Genomic DNA, 17705 nt, shown 5'->3' with positions numbered 1-17705 from the left:
TAAAGGTGTCGGTTGAGAGTAGCACTTTGTTCTGTCACCTTTCTTGGGTCGTGCTGCTTGTGGCAAAATTTATTTTGAACAGTACGTCCTGATTTGTCTGTACTTGTTTGTGCATTGCATATTTATGCATGTCTTTACTAAACTTTTAACTGTCTTTGACAAATTTAGAAGAGTTGAATTCACTGTATATTTCTTTCAATATATTTTCGGCTGCAGTGGCACTCTCGTGGTGCAGCCACCTTACCCTTCTGATATTAGGTAAAGCTTCATGGCTCAAGTTCTGTCATTGTTACTGCACAAAAGTTCTGTTACCAATCCGTTATAGCAAGATGCTTTGCTAACTGTGTGGCCGTGGATCAACAGAAACACCCACGAAAGACAGTGAGCACCTACGTGTCCTTAGCTATATAATTGGCCAATTTGTGTGCACTTGTAGTGACACGCTTGTGTTTGTGAGCAAACATACTGTATGGCTAATTGGCCATTTCGGATGTCTTGCCATTATGTAAGGGCAAGTGTTTTGCAGAAAGCTGCAGTGTGTCCAGGCACTTCTTTCTCAAATAACCTCCACACCGCAGAAAGTGCAACCTGCATAGAGGGATGATCCTATGGAAATACTGTGTACTCCTGTTAATACGAACGCAGTTAATCCTATAACTACCAACCCCTAGCAATACTCATCCTCGCTGTTCGTACCACCATGTCCAAATACAAGCTGTACTCGTTCAGACCACAGCTGTTTCTCTTTTGCTTACTGGAGACGAACTGCACTCATCAACTCTGTTCTCTGCATGCATTTGACTTTTGCTACACCAACACACTTTTTGATGCTTTTAATTCTTTTCGCTATCATCTGTTCAGAGAATTAGTAAAGTCTCACATGAGTGCTGAGGGAACTTCACTTCTTTAGCAGGTATCTTTCATTAATATTTTGGCTGAATATAAGAAGTAAACCACATATATTTTCTGATCCAGATATAATATAGAAGAATTGGCTAGGGGAAAAAAAGTTGGAAAGTTTTGTACACGTTCATCACAAGATAACTTGGGATTTTGATAGTTACACAAAATTTTCACTTATGAAAAACACTATGTGACTATTTGGATGTTTTCCCATATGCCCACTGCAAAAGAAATCGCTTAGCATAAACCGCTATCTCGGTTAAGCTGAACTTCTGTGGCTGCCACTAGTCATGTTTACATGGATGCAGTAGAAACATATCATATTAGTTTATATCACATATACTCGTATGCCACCATTTGCATGAATACGATGGTGGTGGTGGCAGCAACATTATTGTAACAAGAAGGGGAGGAGGGGGCAGGACCGCATGAATGCCAACGTTTCTATCCAGCAAACGAACACCACCTAGTGCCATATCTGAAAGTTAGGCTCTTCTGATAAGCCGGCTTTTGCCGTCACTTTGTGAAATGCACCGAAAGTACTTGCAAGGTGCCAGCTACATTCTGTCAAGTTCTCCCCCATTTGTCAGCACGGACAAATTTACATGACATATATGTTGCAGAAATGTGCCGTACTGTTTCAGGATATCAATGTTCAGTGGAAGCAAAGTGCGGCTGTCTCGGTTTCCATCTCCTCAGAGCAAACATCGCTACTTTAACGTCACAAATTAAGTAATTCACTGATGTTAGCATGTAATTCACTGATGTTAGTACATGTAATGTACTCGCCTGTGAAAACAAATCCCGTGCGGCATGCTTTGTAAGCCGCCATTTTCACTTTGTTGTCGTGCAGTACGGCAGTGGCCACCGCTGGTTGGTTGGCCAGTTGTCATCTCGCAGTGAATGCTTTCCCATAATTCCTGCTCCGACACACTTCTGTTTACATGCACATTCACCATCTCGACCTACCCCTGCTTGGCACATGTTATCTGATACAGCTTCCTAGCGTATTAATTCGTTTTTATGAGATGCGATCTGCTTAAAAGCTGATGCAATAGGTTTCTGTTGCATTCATGTAAATGCAGCTAATGACATCTGCTTGCTATTAGCCTTAGCAAATAGCTTGTATTGGGAACCTTCAAGGAGGCGAATTTGCTAGCTACATAAGAAGGAAATGATGTTTCTGTGGTCGTGAACAACTGTAGCAGCATCGATGATAACGTATGTGTGAAACAGCAGGGTTGATACCAAGAACTGTGACTTATGTGGTCCTCGAGGTGTGTCTGCAGCATGGTAATTATTGTGAGGACCCTGCCCAGCAGTTTTCACCTATGGTGCAGCTGATAATGCCTTGAATCATTTGGTGCATTTTTTTTATACCAAAGGCACTGAAGATATTGAGCAAGCTAGGTTAAATGTCAGCCTTTGTGACGGCAAACAGGTTTGCATAGTGCAGCAAGAAATAACCCTCACTAGCTTGAGAGTGCACAAAGCAGTGGTTTGCATCAGGCAAATTCAATAAATATGTCTCTCTTGGCATCTACCTTTTTGTATTAAAGCTGTTTAATTTATAGATTTGTGTCGTAGATAATTGGGCTCACTAGGGGATAAAATAAATTTTGAGTTGTATTAAGTATATTAGTACGTCTGTTTAGAGAAATTTTCATAAACTGAGCAGATTTTCACGGTTCTTTGGGTCTATTTTAATGGGTGTCTATTTTAATTCTACTTTGGACCAGCTTGGTGTGAGGTGAAGATTGGCTGTATTGATAGGAACAGTGTTGTCAGTGTCTTCATCAAAGTGCCTATGAAATCCTGATAGTGGCAAGCAGCATTCAAGTTCTCCGGAGGCCTTTGTTGGTTGTTTTCCCAAGTTAGTGGCGTATTGAATTTGCCAAGCAAGCAATAGCAGACGATTTGACAGGAGCTTTAATAAAGCCCAGTAGGAGGCGTACAGTTCCGAAAATATTTTGGTGCCTTCTTGTTGGAAAGCAGCAGTGAAATAAAAGATAGGATGTTGTTGTCTTCTATGAAAAATGTATTACCTACGTTTCTACACTATTCGTTCCTGTATCCTTTCTCTTTAGGGGGGGGGGGGGGGGGTAATGTGAAGCAGGTACTGCTGCAGTCAAAGGGCTGGAGAACGATAACATGTTTATTAATGGTGCCATAATGCTCCACTTTCCTTATCATGATGTTGCCTACATTTCTGAGTTTGTGTGCAAGCAGTTATGTGTACATTTTTTTCTTCTCTTTGCTTTGATCTTTTGTGATACATTAAACCAGCAATAACATCACGAGCTTTTCTCTGAGCTAACCTCACCAGTTATCATTAAAACATTCCTCACCAGCACATACATATTTTTACGTACTGGTTTATGTATATGATTTTTTTTTTGACACATTCCTGGAATACGCAAGTTGTTTGCATGATGGATAGGCTACGCGGTGCAAATATTACAAGTAGGCAGTGAGTGTTCAAGAAGCTGTTGAAAATATTGCTGTTGGTCTGGCATTATGCAACACCAAATTTCTGAGCAGTGTTAGTCCCAAGGACCCAAAATGCAAAATATATATTGTTATATTTTTGTTCACTGCTGTGTACAACATACAGCTGCACTAATTCCTGCAGCCATTTAATTTTGAGCTTTCCATAGGAGCAATGGGACAGGGCAGCGTAACAACTTGTTTGTCTCTTAGGACAGCAGACATTCCCATTTTCTTTTGTTTGTAGTCCTGGCTGAGCCTGCTGGTGTTGACATCCGATTTGGACTGTTGTCTCGTGAAGTTTGTTACAGTGTTACTAGACTGGGTTCAGTTGTCGAGCTCCCCACTCTGCCCATGCAATGCAGGTGGCTCAATTTTCTTCCTTGTCATCGGGTGGCAAGCACATCACACCAAACTCCCAACTGCCTTGTGTCACCTTCTCGGGGCAGTTGTGCGTTTGTGTCTGTGGAGGCGGCAGCATTATTTAGACATTTATCTCCAGAGGCACAAATGCATTTACAATAGGCTGAACATACTTTCTATCTGTAAATAGAAGATGTATAAGCAAAACTCTCACCAAGCACTCATTTGCCACACGTTGAGCTCCAGTGAAGTTCAAACTTAAACCCCGGTGGAAAATAGCGCACAGTCACACACTCTTGCAAAACAGTGCACTTTTCTTTTGAGTATTGCAAATTGCTAATAAGTAATAGAAGTTTGTGTACTAGGTGTTAATCATTCACACAAGTGTATCGTATACTTGCCTAGTGCACAATAAATATGGGATCTTAAAATTTGAAAGAGAAATTGCTCAGAGTAATGTATAAGAACATTCTGAGCAGGAGTGATTGGACTCAAAAGTTCTGTGCATGTCACAGCACTTTAGTAATTCTGGGAGGTTGTGAATTACCTGCTTTTCTTATGAAATCATACTCTCTAAATGCTTGTTCATAAGGCTGGTTCAACCCTCACTTGGTTTTCATTTACTCTCTGCAAGTAGTTGATAGTTTCACATTTCAGAAGTGCCAAGCCAGCTAGGGTAGCATACGAATGAGTGGCAAATGGAACAGCACTTTAGACGTTGGCTGGTAGTCAAACCATCTTTTTCATTCAGAATTTTATTTAAGACAACGAAAAGGTTGTCCAGGGTGACGTGGCAAAAGGCATACTTTGCCTGACGAGGCCACGCCACCCGGGTGACAGGCGGCACCACAGGCTACAAAAATCAAGAAAGAGCATTACATAATAGAACACACATTCAATATTTTTTACACAATGCATAAGACATCCTTACAAAAACACAGGCTTTCGGCGGAAAAACAAAACAGCATACTTCAAAGCACAATTCGACCATAGCAGTATTTACAAAACACACTAGTGATAGGTATACGTTCAGTTTTCACCTTTAAGGTTCATTTATGAGCATTGCTTTAATTAACATTTTGTATTTACGTATAGAGGGAGTGCTGCGTACAGTATCCAAAATAATAGGGTATTGATTAATTAAGTCAGGAATTTGCCATCCTAACCTCTGAAAACCGTAATTAGTGCGTACACGAGGTGTTTCCATACATTGTTTCCTAAGTTCGTATGTGCTAAGTTTAGTGTGATAGGTGGTTTCGAAGGTTATTTTGTCTAGTTTGTACTGGCGTAATATTTCCAGACATAATTTGTATGTGTGCAGTTTACTTATTTCTAGTATTCCATAAGACCTAAACAAGGGCCAGCAGCTGCGCAATAACTGTATTTTCCCAATAGCTCGTAACGCCCGCTTTTGAATTGCAAGGAGGGAATCTCGATTTGTTTGTGTCGTCGTTAACCATACAAGGGAACAGTAGCTTAAACGGGAATGTATTAATGAATAGTATATTTGCCGCTTTATGGACGCCGGGAGATATCTCAATTTGTTTAAAATGCCAACCGCCCGACAAAGATCACTTCGAAGCTGATCAACATGCGAATTCCAAGAGAGATTTTCTTGAAACAGAACACCTAGAAAACGAATTTGCGAGCACTGTTTCAGCTGAGTGTTTTCAAAGTTTAAGTTTAGGTTGTCAGGAGCTTTTACACCTTTTGCTCTGAAGAGAATGTATTTGGTCTTACTAGCATTTAATTGCATCTTGTTTAGTTTTAACCATGTACTCAAGCCGGTCAACCAATAGTTAGCCTTTCTTTCGAGCGCGTAGGGGTCAATACCTGAGAAAAAGACATTAGTGTCATCAGCGTACAACACTAGGTTTTCGCTGCCTGGTATATTCACAATATCATTCAGGTATAAAATAAAGAGTACAGGTCCGAGAATAGATCCCTGAGGCACACCATATTTTATTGTTTTTACGTGTGAGGCTGCAGCATTTATGACAGTAAATTGCTCTCTTGACGTTAAATAGCTCTCAATTAAGGTCAACGACACGCCACGGAATCCGTAAAGTGGAAGCTTTCTTATTAGAACATCGTGCTGAACACAGTCGAATGCCTTTCTGAAGTCGAGGAAAATTCCCAGGGTGTGTGCCTTTTCTTCAATGTTGTTTAGAATTTTTTCCTTTATCCCGAGGAGTGCGGTTTCGGCTGATCTATCTTTCCTAAAGCCAAATTGCTCATTGGCTATAATATTTTGCGCGGTGAGAAAACGGACGAATCTTTTGTTTATAACCTGTTCGGCTACCTTTGCAAATACTGGTAGTACTGATATAGGCCTATAATTTGTTAGTTCGTTCGCTGGGCCACCCTTGTGCACAACAGTCACTTTGGCCAGTTTCATTTTCTGCGGAAAAACGCCTGTAGATAAAATAATGTTGCAAATGTGAGAGAGCGGACAACTGATTATTTCACCTACAGCCTTTAGAGGTTTCGGTTTAATTTCATCTGCTCCTGGAGCACAGCCATTTTTTAGTGTCAGAATAATATCTAGCACTTCACGTTCGTCAGTGGGTGCTAAAAACAGTGTGTTTGCGGCGTTTGATGCAATGAACTGCTCGCACGGTGAATCAACTGAATTTCCATCGCATGATCCGACTGCAATGAAATGGTCATTAAATAAATTTGCGACTTCGTTGTCAGTCATAGCGTCGTTTTGATACGGAACCTTTTTGTGCTGGAAATTTTTCGAGAGTACCTCCCTCACGGTTTGCCACATTAGCCGTGAGTTACCCGTAATGTCTGCAAACTTTGTTATGTAGTATTCAAATCTTGATTTTCTAATATCTGCATTTAATTTGTTTCGAACTTTTTTAAACAGTGTAAAGTCATTTTCATGCTTGGTATTCAGGAATTTTTCAAACAGCCTGTTTTTTTGTTTGATTCTCATATGCAGTTCATGAGTAATCCAAGGCTTCCTTATCTTTTTTCGTTTTACCCATGGCTCGAGGGGAAAACACTTCTCGTATGCAGCCATAAAGCAGGAAAGAAAAGCCTCGTACGCTTTATTTGCATCTGTTTCCATTAAAATGGAGTCCCACCTTTGATTTGAGAGAAGATATTTGAATTTGCTGATATTTTTTTCAGAGTAATGGCGGATAAAAACTGGTTGCTTATTTGAATTAGGCCTTTTGTGAGGTAAAATGCAGTAGATTAGCAAATGGTCACTTAAATCGCACTTCAATACACCCGATTTGACAACGTCAGGCGGAAAGCTTGTAATGCAAAGGTCTAAAATACTTTGAGAGGTAGGAGTAATCCTAGTTGGCATATCTATTAAGTTACAGCACGCGTATGACACAAACAGCTCTTGTAGGCGCGAATAGCCGGAGGTATCTGATGAAACATTGAGATTAAAATCGCCAACAAAAGCACACTGTAGTTTTAGCTCAAGACTTAGTTCAAACAGTTCTTCCATACAGTTCAAGAAATGGTTCAAGGATCCAGATGGCGGGCGATAAAACACTCCTAGCAGGATGTCATAAAGTTGTACAACGACACATTCAATGTTTTCATTTATAATATTATATTCTGTGAGTGCATTGTACTTGAAGTGTGAGCGAATATACATCGCACTACCACCACCACGTTTGAAAGCGCGACATACGGATATGCAGTCGTAACCATCAAGAAAAGCACACTCATCATCAGAGGAAAACCACGTTTCAGTGAAACAAAGAATGTCAAAAGAATAGTTAAGGTCATTTAGGAATAAGTCTACCTCATCAAGTTTAGTTTTTAAGCTCCTAGCGTTAAGATGAAACAAAGAAAGTGTGTCTTTTTTTAAGAAAGCAGGTTCACAAGGAAGGTCAAAACATGAGTGCATCATCTTGCACTAAAGAACACAAAGAACGCCCACATCGTGGGTGCTACAAGAGCACGTTACTGCAAGTTGATAAAATCTTGCTCACTGCGAATGACGAAAGCGGGGTCGCCGGTCTGCTTCCGCAGCAGAACTTTTCCGTTAGCATGCCAAACGTATGCGTAGCCATTCTTTTTTGCCCATTCTTTTGTCGAGGTTAGCAATGTGCGGGAGAGCCGCGTGATATTTTCGCAGATAAACAAGCTTTTCTCTTTTTGCAGCAAATGTCTGTTTGCCAGCCAAGTGTCACGGTCCTCTTGCCTCAAAAAGCGAGTGATAATAGCTGGCGTTTTGTCGGCCTTCGCTGGCAGCCTATGCACGGCAGCTATATCCTTCCTTGTTACATGCGGTACATTCAATTTGGTAGCCACTTCGTTTATCTTTTCTAGTAGGTCCTCATCGACGGACTCAGAGACGCCATGTATTTCAAGATTTAAGCGGCGACTTCGCCACTCTAAGCTTTCGACTTCACGCTTTAGGTGAGCAATTTCATTTGCCGAGTCCGCCTTCTCAAGTTTGTCTACACGCTGGCAAAGTTCTTTGGTGTTTTTTTCTTGATCAGTCAGCCGGTTTTGAAATTCGTCAAACTTATCTGAGATAAGCTGCACTGAGGCTTCTAATTCATTAATTCTTTTGGGTAAGGTTTGATAGAAAAGTTTGTTTAATAGAAAAGCTCATATCTTTGAAAATTTACCATACAAAATTGGCAAAAGGGCCACCTCATTTTGTTGCACAAAAGATGCAGTTTTTGCACACCTTGGCTGCTGCACCATACCCCTACACTAAATTAATATGGCTTCTTGCTGCCTTCATACTACCACATTAGAGTTGGGGTACCAGTGGAAGAACTTTGTGTAGAAGTAGGCATCAGAGGGATCACTGCAGCCAAACTGGATGAGACAATTATATCATAGTTCTTCAATGATGCCCAAAAGCAGGTCTCCAGACACATTGTTGTCCCTTGTCTTATTCTCAATAACACATTCAGCGGTTCTAAGGCATACTAGAAAGCAGTTTTCGATAAATTTTGAAGGTAACTGGTGCAAATGAACCCATTTCAGTAAGAGTGGCTACTGGTACAAAAAGATGAGTGGATACAAAGGTTTTCAAGCAGTTCCCACAATTGGTGAATTTGTGTGCTTTTGTGGCAGTGTATCCAGCGATATACAATCGTAACTGTGCCAGTAGTAGTAGTACGTACTGTTATCTTTCGCTTGTTCCTCACAATCTGCGTGTCAGTTGCATCATGCAAAAGGAACTTTTCCAAGTTAAAGCTGATCAAGACGTCTCTGCGCTCCACCATGAGTGATGAAATGCTGTCAAACTTGGCGATACTGACCATAGAAAAAGAACACGTAAAAAATATATAATCTTTACTACTGTAATGAGTTTGCAGAAGCGAAGTGTCGGAAAAAGAACTTCTGAAGGAAATGTGTCCTTACCGGTCATTACTTTAGTGCAAAAGGCTCGATGTCCCACCATGGTTTGTGCATCGGCAATATGTATACTATGTTCTATTTATCAATTTTCAATCGTTGTATTCGTTCTTTATCAGTTTCGCAGTGTTCAATAAAAGATATTTCTCCTAGTCCTAGCTAACCGTTTCTTTATCATTTTGTTGTGTGACTTCATGTCACAAGTACAGTGTCTGTGTCAGCTACACGGAATTTTGTACAAAAATATTAATTTTGTAATAATATTTCCCGATATTCTATGACGTTATGTGTCTTTGTGATTACTAGGAACTCGGTAGCGTGAAAAATATGGCAGATAAGTTATAACCATATCCCGAATAATCCTTTAATTAGTACTTATAGAGGAAGCACTTCAATTCGAGAATCGAGAACTAAAATTCATATTATTAACTCAAGAAAAACTTCTTAAACAAAATTGTTTTGGGTGCTACAGCCTACAGTACTTTGGCACTGCGGGCGGCGCCCAGTAGGCAGCAGCGACAGAAATATGAAATAGTGTACCAGTGACGTTGATCCCTCAATCATCTCCATTGCGAGTGCAGACCAACAGGTTTCGCTGGCACGGACTTCATCGCGGCTTTTTTTTTTTGTGAGGCCAAAAATCGACGCGAAGCGTGCTCTATTCTGTTCCCGATCTTGTGGTGGTACTGAAGCTCGGATAATGACGTTTGTCCGTATAGCAGCAAATAAAAACAAGGCTTTATTGATCAGAATAAAGAGAACTCGCAATTGTCATAGCATTGGCGCCCGCGCCGCAGGGAGGCAGGTGGCAGTTTCTAATAGGGTGGGGAGATTAGCGTCACTGACACACAATTTAATTTTCGTTTTCGTTCAGGGCTGCCCACAGCCAAAATACTGCGCGCCATAGTAACTACGACGTTTTTTGTGAAGTTGTTGTAGGGCAGGATATGAATGTCGGGCTTCAATTTTGCAAATGCAATATTGCCGCTAAAATTGGTAATTAAAACTTTATGAATATATTTTTGTTACCTGTGACGTGAGCCACATTTGTATTGACTGCCAAGGCTTACAGTCTGACAGAAGATGTGCACATGCGCTTATCGCAAGTTATCAGTGCAGCACCCTGTGTTATTTGGCGCAGAAAAAACAGCGTGTATACCTGCTGCATTCGCGATCTCTGGGAAAGAAAGCGAAGGAGAGGGGGACCCGGGGGACGTGCGCGGTATCCAAGGTGGCTGTAGTGGTGCTGAAACCCGGAAATTGTCGACATCCTCGCCTTCCTCGACTACACCCGGGGGGTGACAGAAGACCTATGGGCCCCGGGTGCAAGACCACCTAGCTACGCCACTGGCAGAGGACTATAAATAGCTGCACCCAGTGGCGGGACTTGGAAGTACACACACAGATGCGAGCCGGAACGATGGGTAGACGTGCATTAAACTGTGTATTGCATGGCTTCCAATCCAAGGAGGAAATAAGTTTGCACAGGTACAGCTTTGGAAGTGTTTCCGTAGTGGGATTATTTTGAACGTTATAACTCGTTGCACAGCACCTTCTCAAACATGCAGCCGAGCTTTGCCAACCGCGGCCTTTGCTCGTGTTATACGATAAAGCCGTGAAATGAGCAGCATATCGACTTGTGCAAAATAGTATTCCTTAAACGAACAAAAACCCGCATAACGCCGAGGGAGTTACCAGCACACACAACGCTGTGTTCATAAGTCAACTGCTAGAAGACATTACATCCGCTGGATTTACAATCACCCCTATGAGAGCGAAAACAAATCAACATTGACAGGATGTACAGATTTAACGCCATGGTAACATGCAGCAAATGCAGCAAAGACTAAACGTGGGTATTATTGCGCCAGTAGAAACGAACGAGGGACAGAAAAGGAATACCGGCGTTGTCGAGCAGCTACAAGTTAAAGTGAAATACCGTGTACAGAAGAGTGACTGGCTCTGTGGCGCCATAACGTGAAAATATTCCAATATGTTTGTATTCCGTTTTCACCGCTAGCCCTCCACGATTGGTGAAACATTTCCCAGGCCTTCCCCATGTTACCTGCCTGTCACGCAACGTCCCCAAAGCCGCGGAAACACATCTGATATGACTTGTACAAAACAATTCTTTACGATTCTATGCCTTTTCGCCATGAGCGCTACGCTAATGGTAAAAAACATTTTGGGCTCCGCCCGCTTTGCCTGTCACGCGACGTCACCAAACCACGAAAGATCACATCAATGTGACGTGTAAGCACTAAAGATGCCTCAATACGCAAAAATAAAACAATTTCTTTCGGTATAGCCGGAGACCGTCCCTGTTCCGAAAGGAATGAGAGAGGACTGCTCACCGATCGCTCTGGCACTGGCTACTCGGAGCTGCCAGGGAGAATGATTTTTTCTACGTATAATAAACATGTATGGGTGACACCATAACGTTGTCGATCCCTTTCGACACGCATACTAAATCGTTCTGCCAACTTTTCTTCGCTGCGGATGCGTTTTCGCGCTAATTGTTAGCCTTGCAATTGCAGGCCGTCGGGATTTTCGACCAGCCACCGCAAGCTAAGCAAGGGTAAGAGAACCAATCGCGGACGCGGGCACCACTGTTCCCGTACGGTTATCTACTTTCACTACGCTAGGTCGGACCCACCGAAGCCCTTTCGAGTTGTGCGCGCTCCTCGCTTGTCAGTCAATTAGATTAAAAAAAAAATTGTAGCAGGACCCATAATAATAATAATAATATTTGGGGTTTTACGTGCCAAAACCACTTTCTGATTATGAGGCACGCCGTAGTGGAGGACTCCGGAAATTTCGACCACCTGGGGATCTTTAACGTGCACCTAAATCTAAGTACACGGGTGTTTTCGCATTTCGCCCCCATCGAAATGCGGCCGCCGTGGCCGGGATTCGATCCCGCGACCTCGTGCTCAGCAGCCCAACACCATAGCCACTGAGCAACCACGGCGGGTGTAGCAGGACCCATCTTAAGATGACCGTCGACGGTAATATGCGTTACAATTGAATCAATATAGCGACACAACGTATTGCCGTCGTCGAAAATAAGTTATGTATCGGCACTGGCGTAGCAACAGGGGGGGCCGGGGGGCCGTGGGCCCCAGGTGCACGGGGCCAGTAGGGGGCGGGGGGGGGGGGGGGGTGTCATATACGTCTGAAGACGCCCGAAAATTGTCGATATCCCCGCCTTCCTCGACTACACCCGGGGGGAGGGGGGGTGACAGAGGATCTAAGGGCCCCGGGTGCCAGGCGACCTAGCTACGCCACTGTGTATCGGACCTGTAGTGCAGCGGGACTCCCATTTCGCGCTTCCCTGAACACTCGGCGCCATCTCGCGCCGGCGCCGCGAAGCGTGCGCGTCACCTCTGGAATTCATGGCGCGCCGGTCTGTGCGAACACTGAGAAACGCGCCACGCGGCACCAGGCCTCCACCTCTCGCGCTTCCCTTCAGGGACCTTAGCTTCCTTCTGGACGCTGCGCCATCTAGTGGCACTGCCGAGAAGCCCGCGCGCGGCCTCCGAGAGGAGAGGCACGGTGCGCTGCTGCCTGTGAACGCTGAGAATTGTTCCCCCGCTTGGCCGTGCACTCAGTGGCACTTACTGCAGTGACAGAAGTTGGAGAGAGGTTAATGGTTGCTGCACTCAAGGTAAAGCTCGCTAAAGCATTGGCGTGAAAGGCCTTCATTGAAAAGCGGCACGTAGCCAGTGCATTCGTGGCGCAGACTGATAATGCGACAAGTTTCTGTCCCTGAGGAGCCCTCGTGACGTGGTTTCGGTTCCGTTCAGCGTCGTGGAAACTGAAGGGATCTTTCTCGTCATTGTAGAGTGGCACATACTAGTCACCCAAGTTGGCGTCAAAGATGTTCATTTAAGAGCGGCACACACCTACTAGCACAGACCGAAGTTGGCATCGAAGAGGTTCATACGGATATGAAGAACTTGATTAAAAGGATCCTGAGAAAGGAGCCTTTTCATAAAATGCTACTCGGTCTGTGCTGGGCTCATTGCAGACCAACACAGACCGAGTGGCACATTCCCGGTGCTCCAAGTATGCATCAAAGACTCTCTTCGAACAGCGGTAACCTACCCAGTCCCGCGTGTATACGGTGACCCATGTCGGACGTGAAAGAGGTTCGTTGAAGAGCGGCACGTATGTACAGTGCGCGTCGCCCTTGTGTTGAGAGCGCGAACGGCTGCTGCCGGAGCGCTCCGGAGCCAGCCAGCGACGGAATATAGTTGCTGGGTCCAAGATACGTGTGGGCACGTTTGGCCGCGCATAAAGACAAGCCTTGCTCTTTCAATGCCCGCGGGAGCGGACGCTTACGTCTTGCCGCTGCTTGCTTCCAGCGCAGCGAAGCAGCGCGAGCCGAGACCGGGGCTCGTTTCAAGAAAAATGCCTTCTCGCTGACGCTCAGCTAATCGTCTGCTTCCGCGGGCAGTAAAAGAGCAAGGCTTGTCTGCAAGTGTGGCCAAACATGCCCAGACGCATGTCGGACCCAGCAACTACCCTCAAACGTCGTTGGCTAGCGTCGTCGGCTGCCTGACTCTACACAAGGGTGACGTGCACTGTACACATTGCCACATGCTCAGTGACCCACAGTTGGTTCGGTGGTTGGTTTCGAACCCTGCACAGCAGCCCGATGCGTCACCCATTCTACCACTGACTACTCAGTTACCCAGGTAGGCGGGAAAACTGTTAGACACAAGCAGCAAACATAGATAGCTCCCGGAAAGTACGTAAAGTACCCAAAGAATGCTAACGCATTGCAAGCTGTCAAGGTAGGCAATACTGTTTGTTTTAAAAGGAAACAAAAGTAACCTGCTATGAACAGGGATAGCGTTTATTGGGCTATTCAAACGACGCTGCGGGTCCCCGCACGGTGTTTGCATCGGCGGTTAGGTAAATTTGATGTAGGGAGATTGGAATAAAGTCAGAAAGGAGTAGTTTTACAATACACGGGCGCTGCCTTGGTTCACGGCGTCGCACGCAACCGCATAACCCTTCTGGTAAGCGTGAACTGTGGCTGAAACATATACAGACGTCGTGCGGCAGTAAGGAGCATACTACTGCGCAATGTGAGCTTCAATTATTTACCTATACTTGCGTCTTCCGAAGAAGCGAACGAGTGAATGTACGGGCCGCGTATACTATCTGAAATCGTCGAGTCTCTCGATCGGACAGTATCGCGCGCTAAAACCGACGTCGCTGCAGTTCCTGCGCCCCAGCGCGGCCTAGGGAGATGGCCGCAGCTGTTTCAGCTCCGGTGTATGGCGCTCAGGTTGAAGTAGACGAGAACCACGAGGAGGAGCAGCAGGGCGACCACTATGCTCGCTATCCGAATGGCCAGCTGCTTGGACGCCGGCGAAGCCCGGCTGGGTACGCCTCCACTGCCCTCGCTCCCGGACGTCGACGCGGTCGCTGATGTAGAAAAGAAGCACGCGGAGACGATAGTTCTAAGGTGAATTTTTTGCCATGGGGCTTTCGTATGCGGCCCCGAGTTGAAACACGAGAGAGAGAGCGATACAAATGAGGGAAAGGCAAGGAGGTTAACCAGACTTAAAACCTCGGGTTTGCTACCCTGCTCTAGGTGAAGGGAAAGGGGAAGTAAAGACGGAAAGAAGAGCGTGACAAAAATAAAAGCGTGAGAAAAAAATATGAAAAGGGATGAAATGGGGTCGTTATAGTCTGTCTAATAGGCCACTGTCACGTAGAAAAGTCAACAAAGCCTTGACCGACTTTTGCTGCGACGACAGTTCACGTCGGCATTCTTGAAACACGAGCATGAGCAGTAGCCGAGCGCACGCGAACGGCACACAACCGGTGCATGTAACGCAATGCCGAAAGGCTCTAATGCTAGCTTTACATGAGCTTTATGTTGCGTTACCTAATAGCGTTTTTACCCGCGATACTCAGCTCCAGCGAAAGAAACTATTTTGCGCTATGGCGTTGGGTCTGCCGGGCAACGTCATGAACAGCCTCGATAGTGTAATAACGGCTGCTGAGTAATTCTAAACTAACCTGTAGGGTACTCTGTAAGACTTCACCTAGTGGACTGTCCGTTTCGGCCGCTGCTGATTGAATGCAGCTGTACGAGCGAGGAGGAAATGAGCGGCTCTAGCCAATCACCAGCGGCCGAAATGTACAACCCCCTAGGTGGACTATTACAAAATACCCCACCTCTATACAGTGCTTACTTAAGTCAGGGCACCATGCACTTCAGTACCTCGATTTTTACAATACACCGGTATGGTGGAGAAGTTGCGGTCACTGGCCATAGCAAGATACTGACACACCGGGCATCTACCCCCCCCCCCCCCCCCTCGAAATTTGTTTACAGGATACCTGCATAAAACGACGTGCAACAACAACATCCACAAGCCCTCACCCCGCTCCCTTGTTTAAATTTGAGCCGCCCCCCCCCCCTCCCTTCCCTCGAAAAATATTGCTGGCTACGCCACTGTCATCAAGCCAAGGTGAACAAACAGATACGTTTCGGACGTCTGATCTGGCATTTGCTGGAATCTTTACTGATTCGCACGACGGCTGGCACTCTCAGCAGGATAGATGGGTACATACCTGATATCTATACTACAGCCCAATCCGTCCTATGTTGGCATCAAAAAGGACAAACGGCTCTTGTCTGGTTTGGTGTGGCCAAGGAACTCGCGCGGGTTCCGTAACGCCTGGTTTATTTATTATTTCTTTTTACCTTGACTTGGACAGTGACTGCAATTTCTTCATCATGCGGTTACCAGACCCTAAGAATTTTCATCGAGCCCTTGACTATACACCGATATAAAACTATAAAACGCACCCTTTAAGGATGATGACCAAAACGAGAACAAGGTAGCAAACGTTTCTACAACGTTGGCTCCCGCTTTTACCTTGTTCTCGCTTTTCTCATCGTCTTTAATTTCCATCTCCTGCCTTCCCCACGTTTACCTTTCAGGGATGGCACATGGGATGGCGAACTACAGCAGCACCGAACTCAATTCACTCGGGCTCCGGAAAGAGATTCTGTGTGGATGATTGGGCGACTTCGCAGCTATAAACGTACTGGAGCGAAGAGTCGCTTAAAGGGTGGCGAAATCGGTTCATCTTGAATGGCAGTAGTTGAGCGCTTAGTAAAGACGAGGACAAAAAGGAGACCCGTGCGTCGGTGTGCCTGCTTTTTTGTCCTCGTCTCTGCTAAGTGCTCAACTACTACCATTCGCCTAAAGGGCTCCTGCACCAGATTTGGCCATTTCTAAGTTACAAGCGCAGTGCATGCAATGCGCGCTGAAAGTCGTGTCTGTTAACTATTACAACCCTACGCGCCCCAAAAAAGAGCTTCAATTTCAAATCAAGCGTCGTTTGCCCTTCTCGCTGGCGCCGCGCTACCAGCCGGACACCGATTGCGCGAATGCGCCTACGTACATGGTAGTGCTGTGACGTCACTCATAGTGACACGTGACTTCAAGAATTATTGAAAACATCAGCTATTTATTTAATTTGTAGTTTTCAATAGACGAATTTCGGTTTAGAGAATAATAACGCCTACAAACCGAATGCCTGCGTGTCCTTGATTTGCTTCGTTACGCAGCAAGAGGGGTGTACTTCCGTTTCGTCTGCTCGTTCCCTTGTCGTGCAGTCGCGCGCGCCGAGAGCAATGCTATGTCATTTTCTACCGTGTTCCAGCGTGTGACCATGCTCTTTCATCCTATCGTGCCCGCCTCAGTGCTCGTGACTGTGACACTGACTGATACCGCTAATAAGGTCTTCTTGTGCAGAACGTTCAAAATCGTCTGCTGCGCGAACCAAGACGAACTTAACAGCCTGCGCGTGAGACCGTTACCGGAACTGCGCCAATCAGCGAAAATGCGGGCGAGAGAGAGAGAGAGAAAGAAAGCGGGGCCCGTGACGTATTTATCACGCGATCATCCGGCTCCGGTATGGGAGAACGCAGGGATGGAATTTCGCTTGCGGAGGCTATACGGGGCAACTGGAGGGAGTGCCCATGTTGGCGGTGACGCTCGCCTCCTGAAATGATGGGTTCGCGGCACTTCACGTATTTCGATCTCTGCTATTAATTAACTAATTGGAAAAAATTCTTGCGGTAGAACACTCCTTAGAGGGCACGTATGAACGTCTAGAGTACAACCAAAATTCGCTATGTGGCCTGGTGAAGGGCCCTTTAAGGAGGTAGGTGCCATGCGTGAAAAAACAGCTTTGTTCCTGCGGATAGCCAAGGGACTACTCATAAACGAACGTTAGTTAGTACGATGCGCTTCCTTTTCCGCACCTCTTGCCAATGACGCTTCCTCCGCGCTAGCCGTGGGCGAGGTTAGCGAGCGGCTGCCTGCCTCCAGCTCAAGGAGGGCCTTGGACAGTTTCTCTTGCTTCCAGTCCTGGCAGGAAGGGGAGAGGGCCACACCGTTGGGCAGTGCCGACTTGTTGACCGCGGAGCGGGTCAGGTCCAAGGAGACCCGGCTCGTGGCATCCGTCGGGGCTCGCGTGAGCCGGCTGCTCGACCTGTCTCGATGCATGACGTAGCGCATTCGGTGAACTCCTGTTCTTGTTCCCAAGCAAATGACGCTTAC

General features: G+C 45.5%; 1 protein-coding gene across 1 annotated transcript; it reads right to left on the bottom strand.

Moving 5' to 3' along the window:
* Window positions 1–13950: 13950 nt before the first annotated feature.
* On the bottom strand, window positions 13951–17705 carry LOC135899026 (uncharacterized). The gene is made up of 2 exons (XM_065428272.2): window positions 17408–17705; window positions 13951–14544 (listed from the first exon to the last, which is right to left on the bottom strand). Exons 1-2 carry the CDS (start codon window positions 17661–17663, stop codon window positions 14381–14383), a joined length of 420 nt encoding a protein of 139 aa, XP_065284344.2. The 5' UTR covers window positions 17664–17705; the 3' UTR covers window positions 13951–14380.

The sequence above is a fragment of the Dermacentor albipictus genome, unplaced genomic scaffold (genome assembly GCF_038994185.2).
Source record: "Dermacentor albipictus isolate Rhodes 1998 colony unplaced genomic scaffold, USDA_Dalb.pri_finalv2 scaffold_44, whole genome shotgun sequence".
In the NCBI taxonomy this organism is placed as follows: Eukaryota; Metazoa; Arthropoda; class Arachnida; order Ixodida; family Ixodidae; genus Dermacentor; species Dermacentor albipictus.
The sequence above is the reverse complement of the archived record's forward strand: the minus strand, read 5'-3'. Positions and strand labels throughout refer to the sequence as shown.

What these genes read in the sequence shown, in the direction of transcription:
- LOC135899026 (XM_065428272.2), bottom strand. Translation starts at nt 17,663, where the DNA reads ATGCGCTACGTCATGCATCGAGACAGGTCGAGCAGCCGGCTCACGCGA. An exon ending in GGAAGCGTCATTGGCAAGAG is followed by an intron (nt 14,545 to 17,407) that starts GTGCGGAAAAGG and finishes TTTCTACATCAG; the next exon opens with CGACCGCGTCGACGTCCGGG.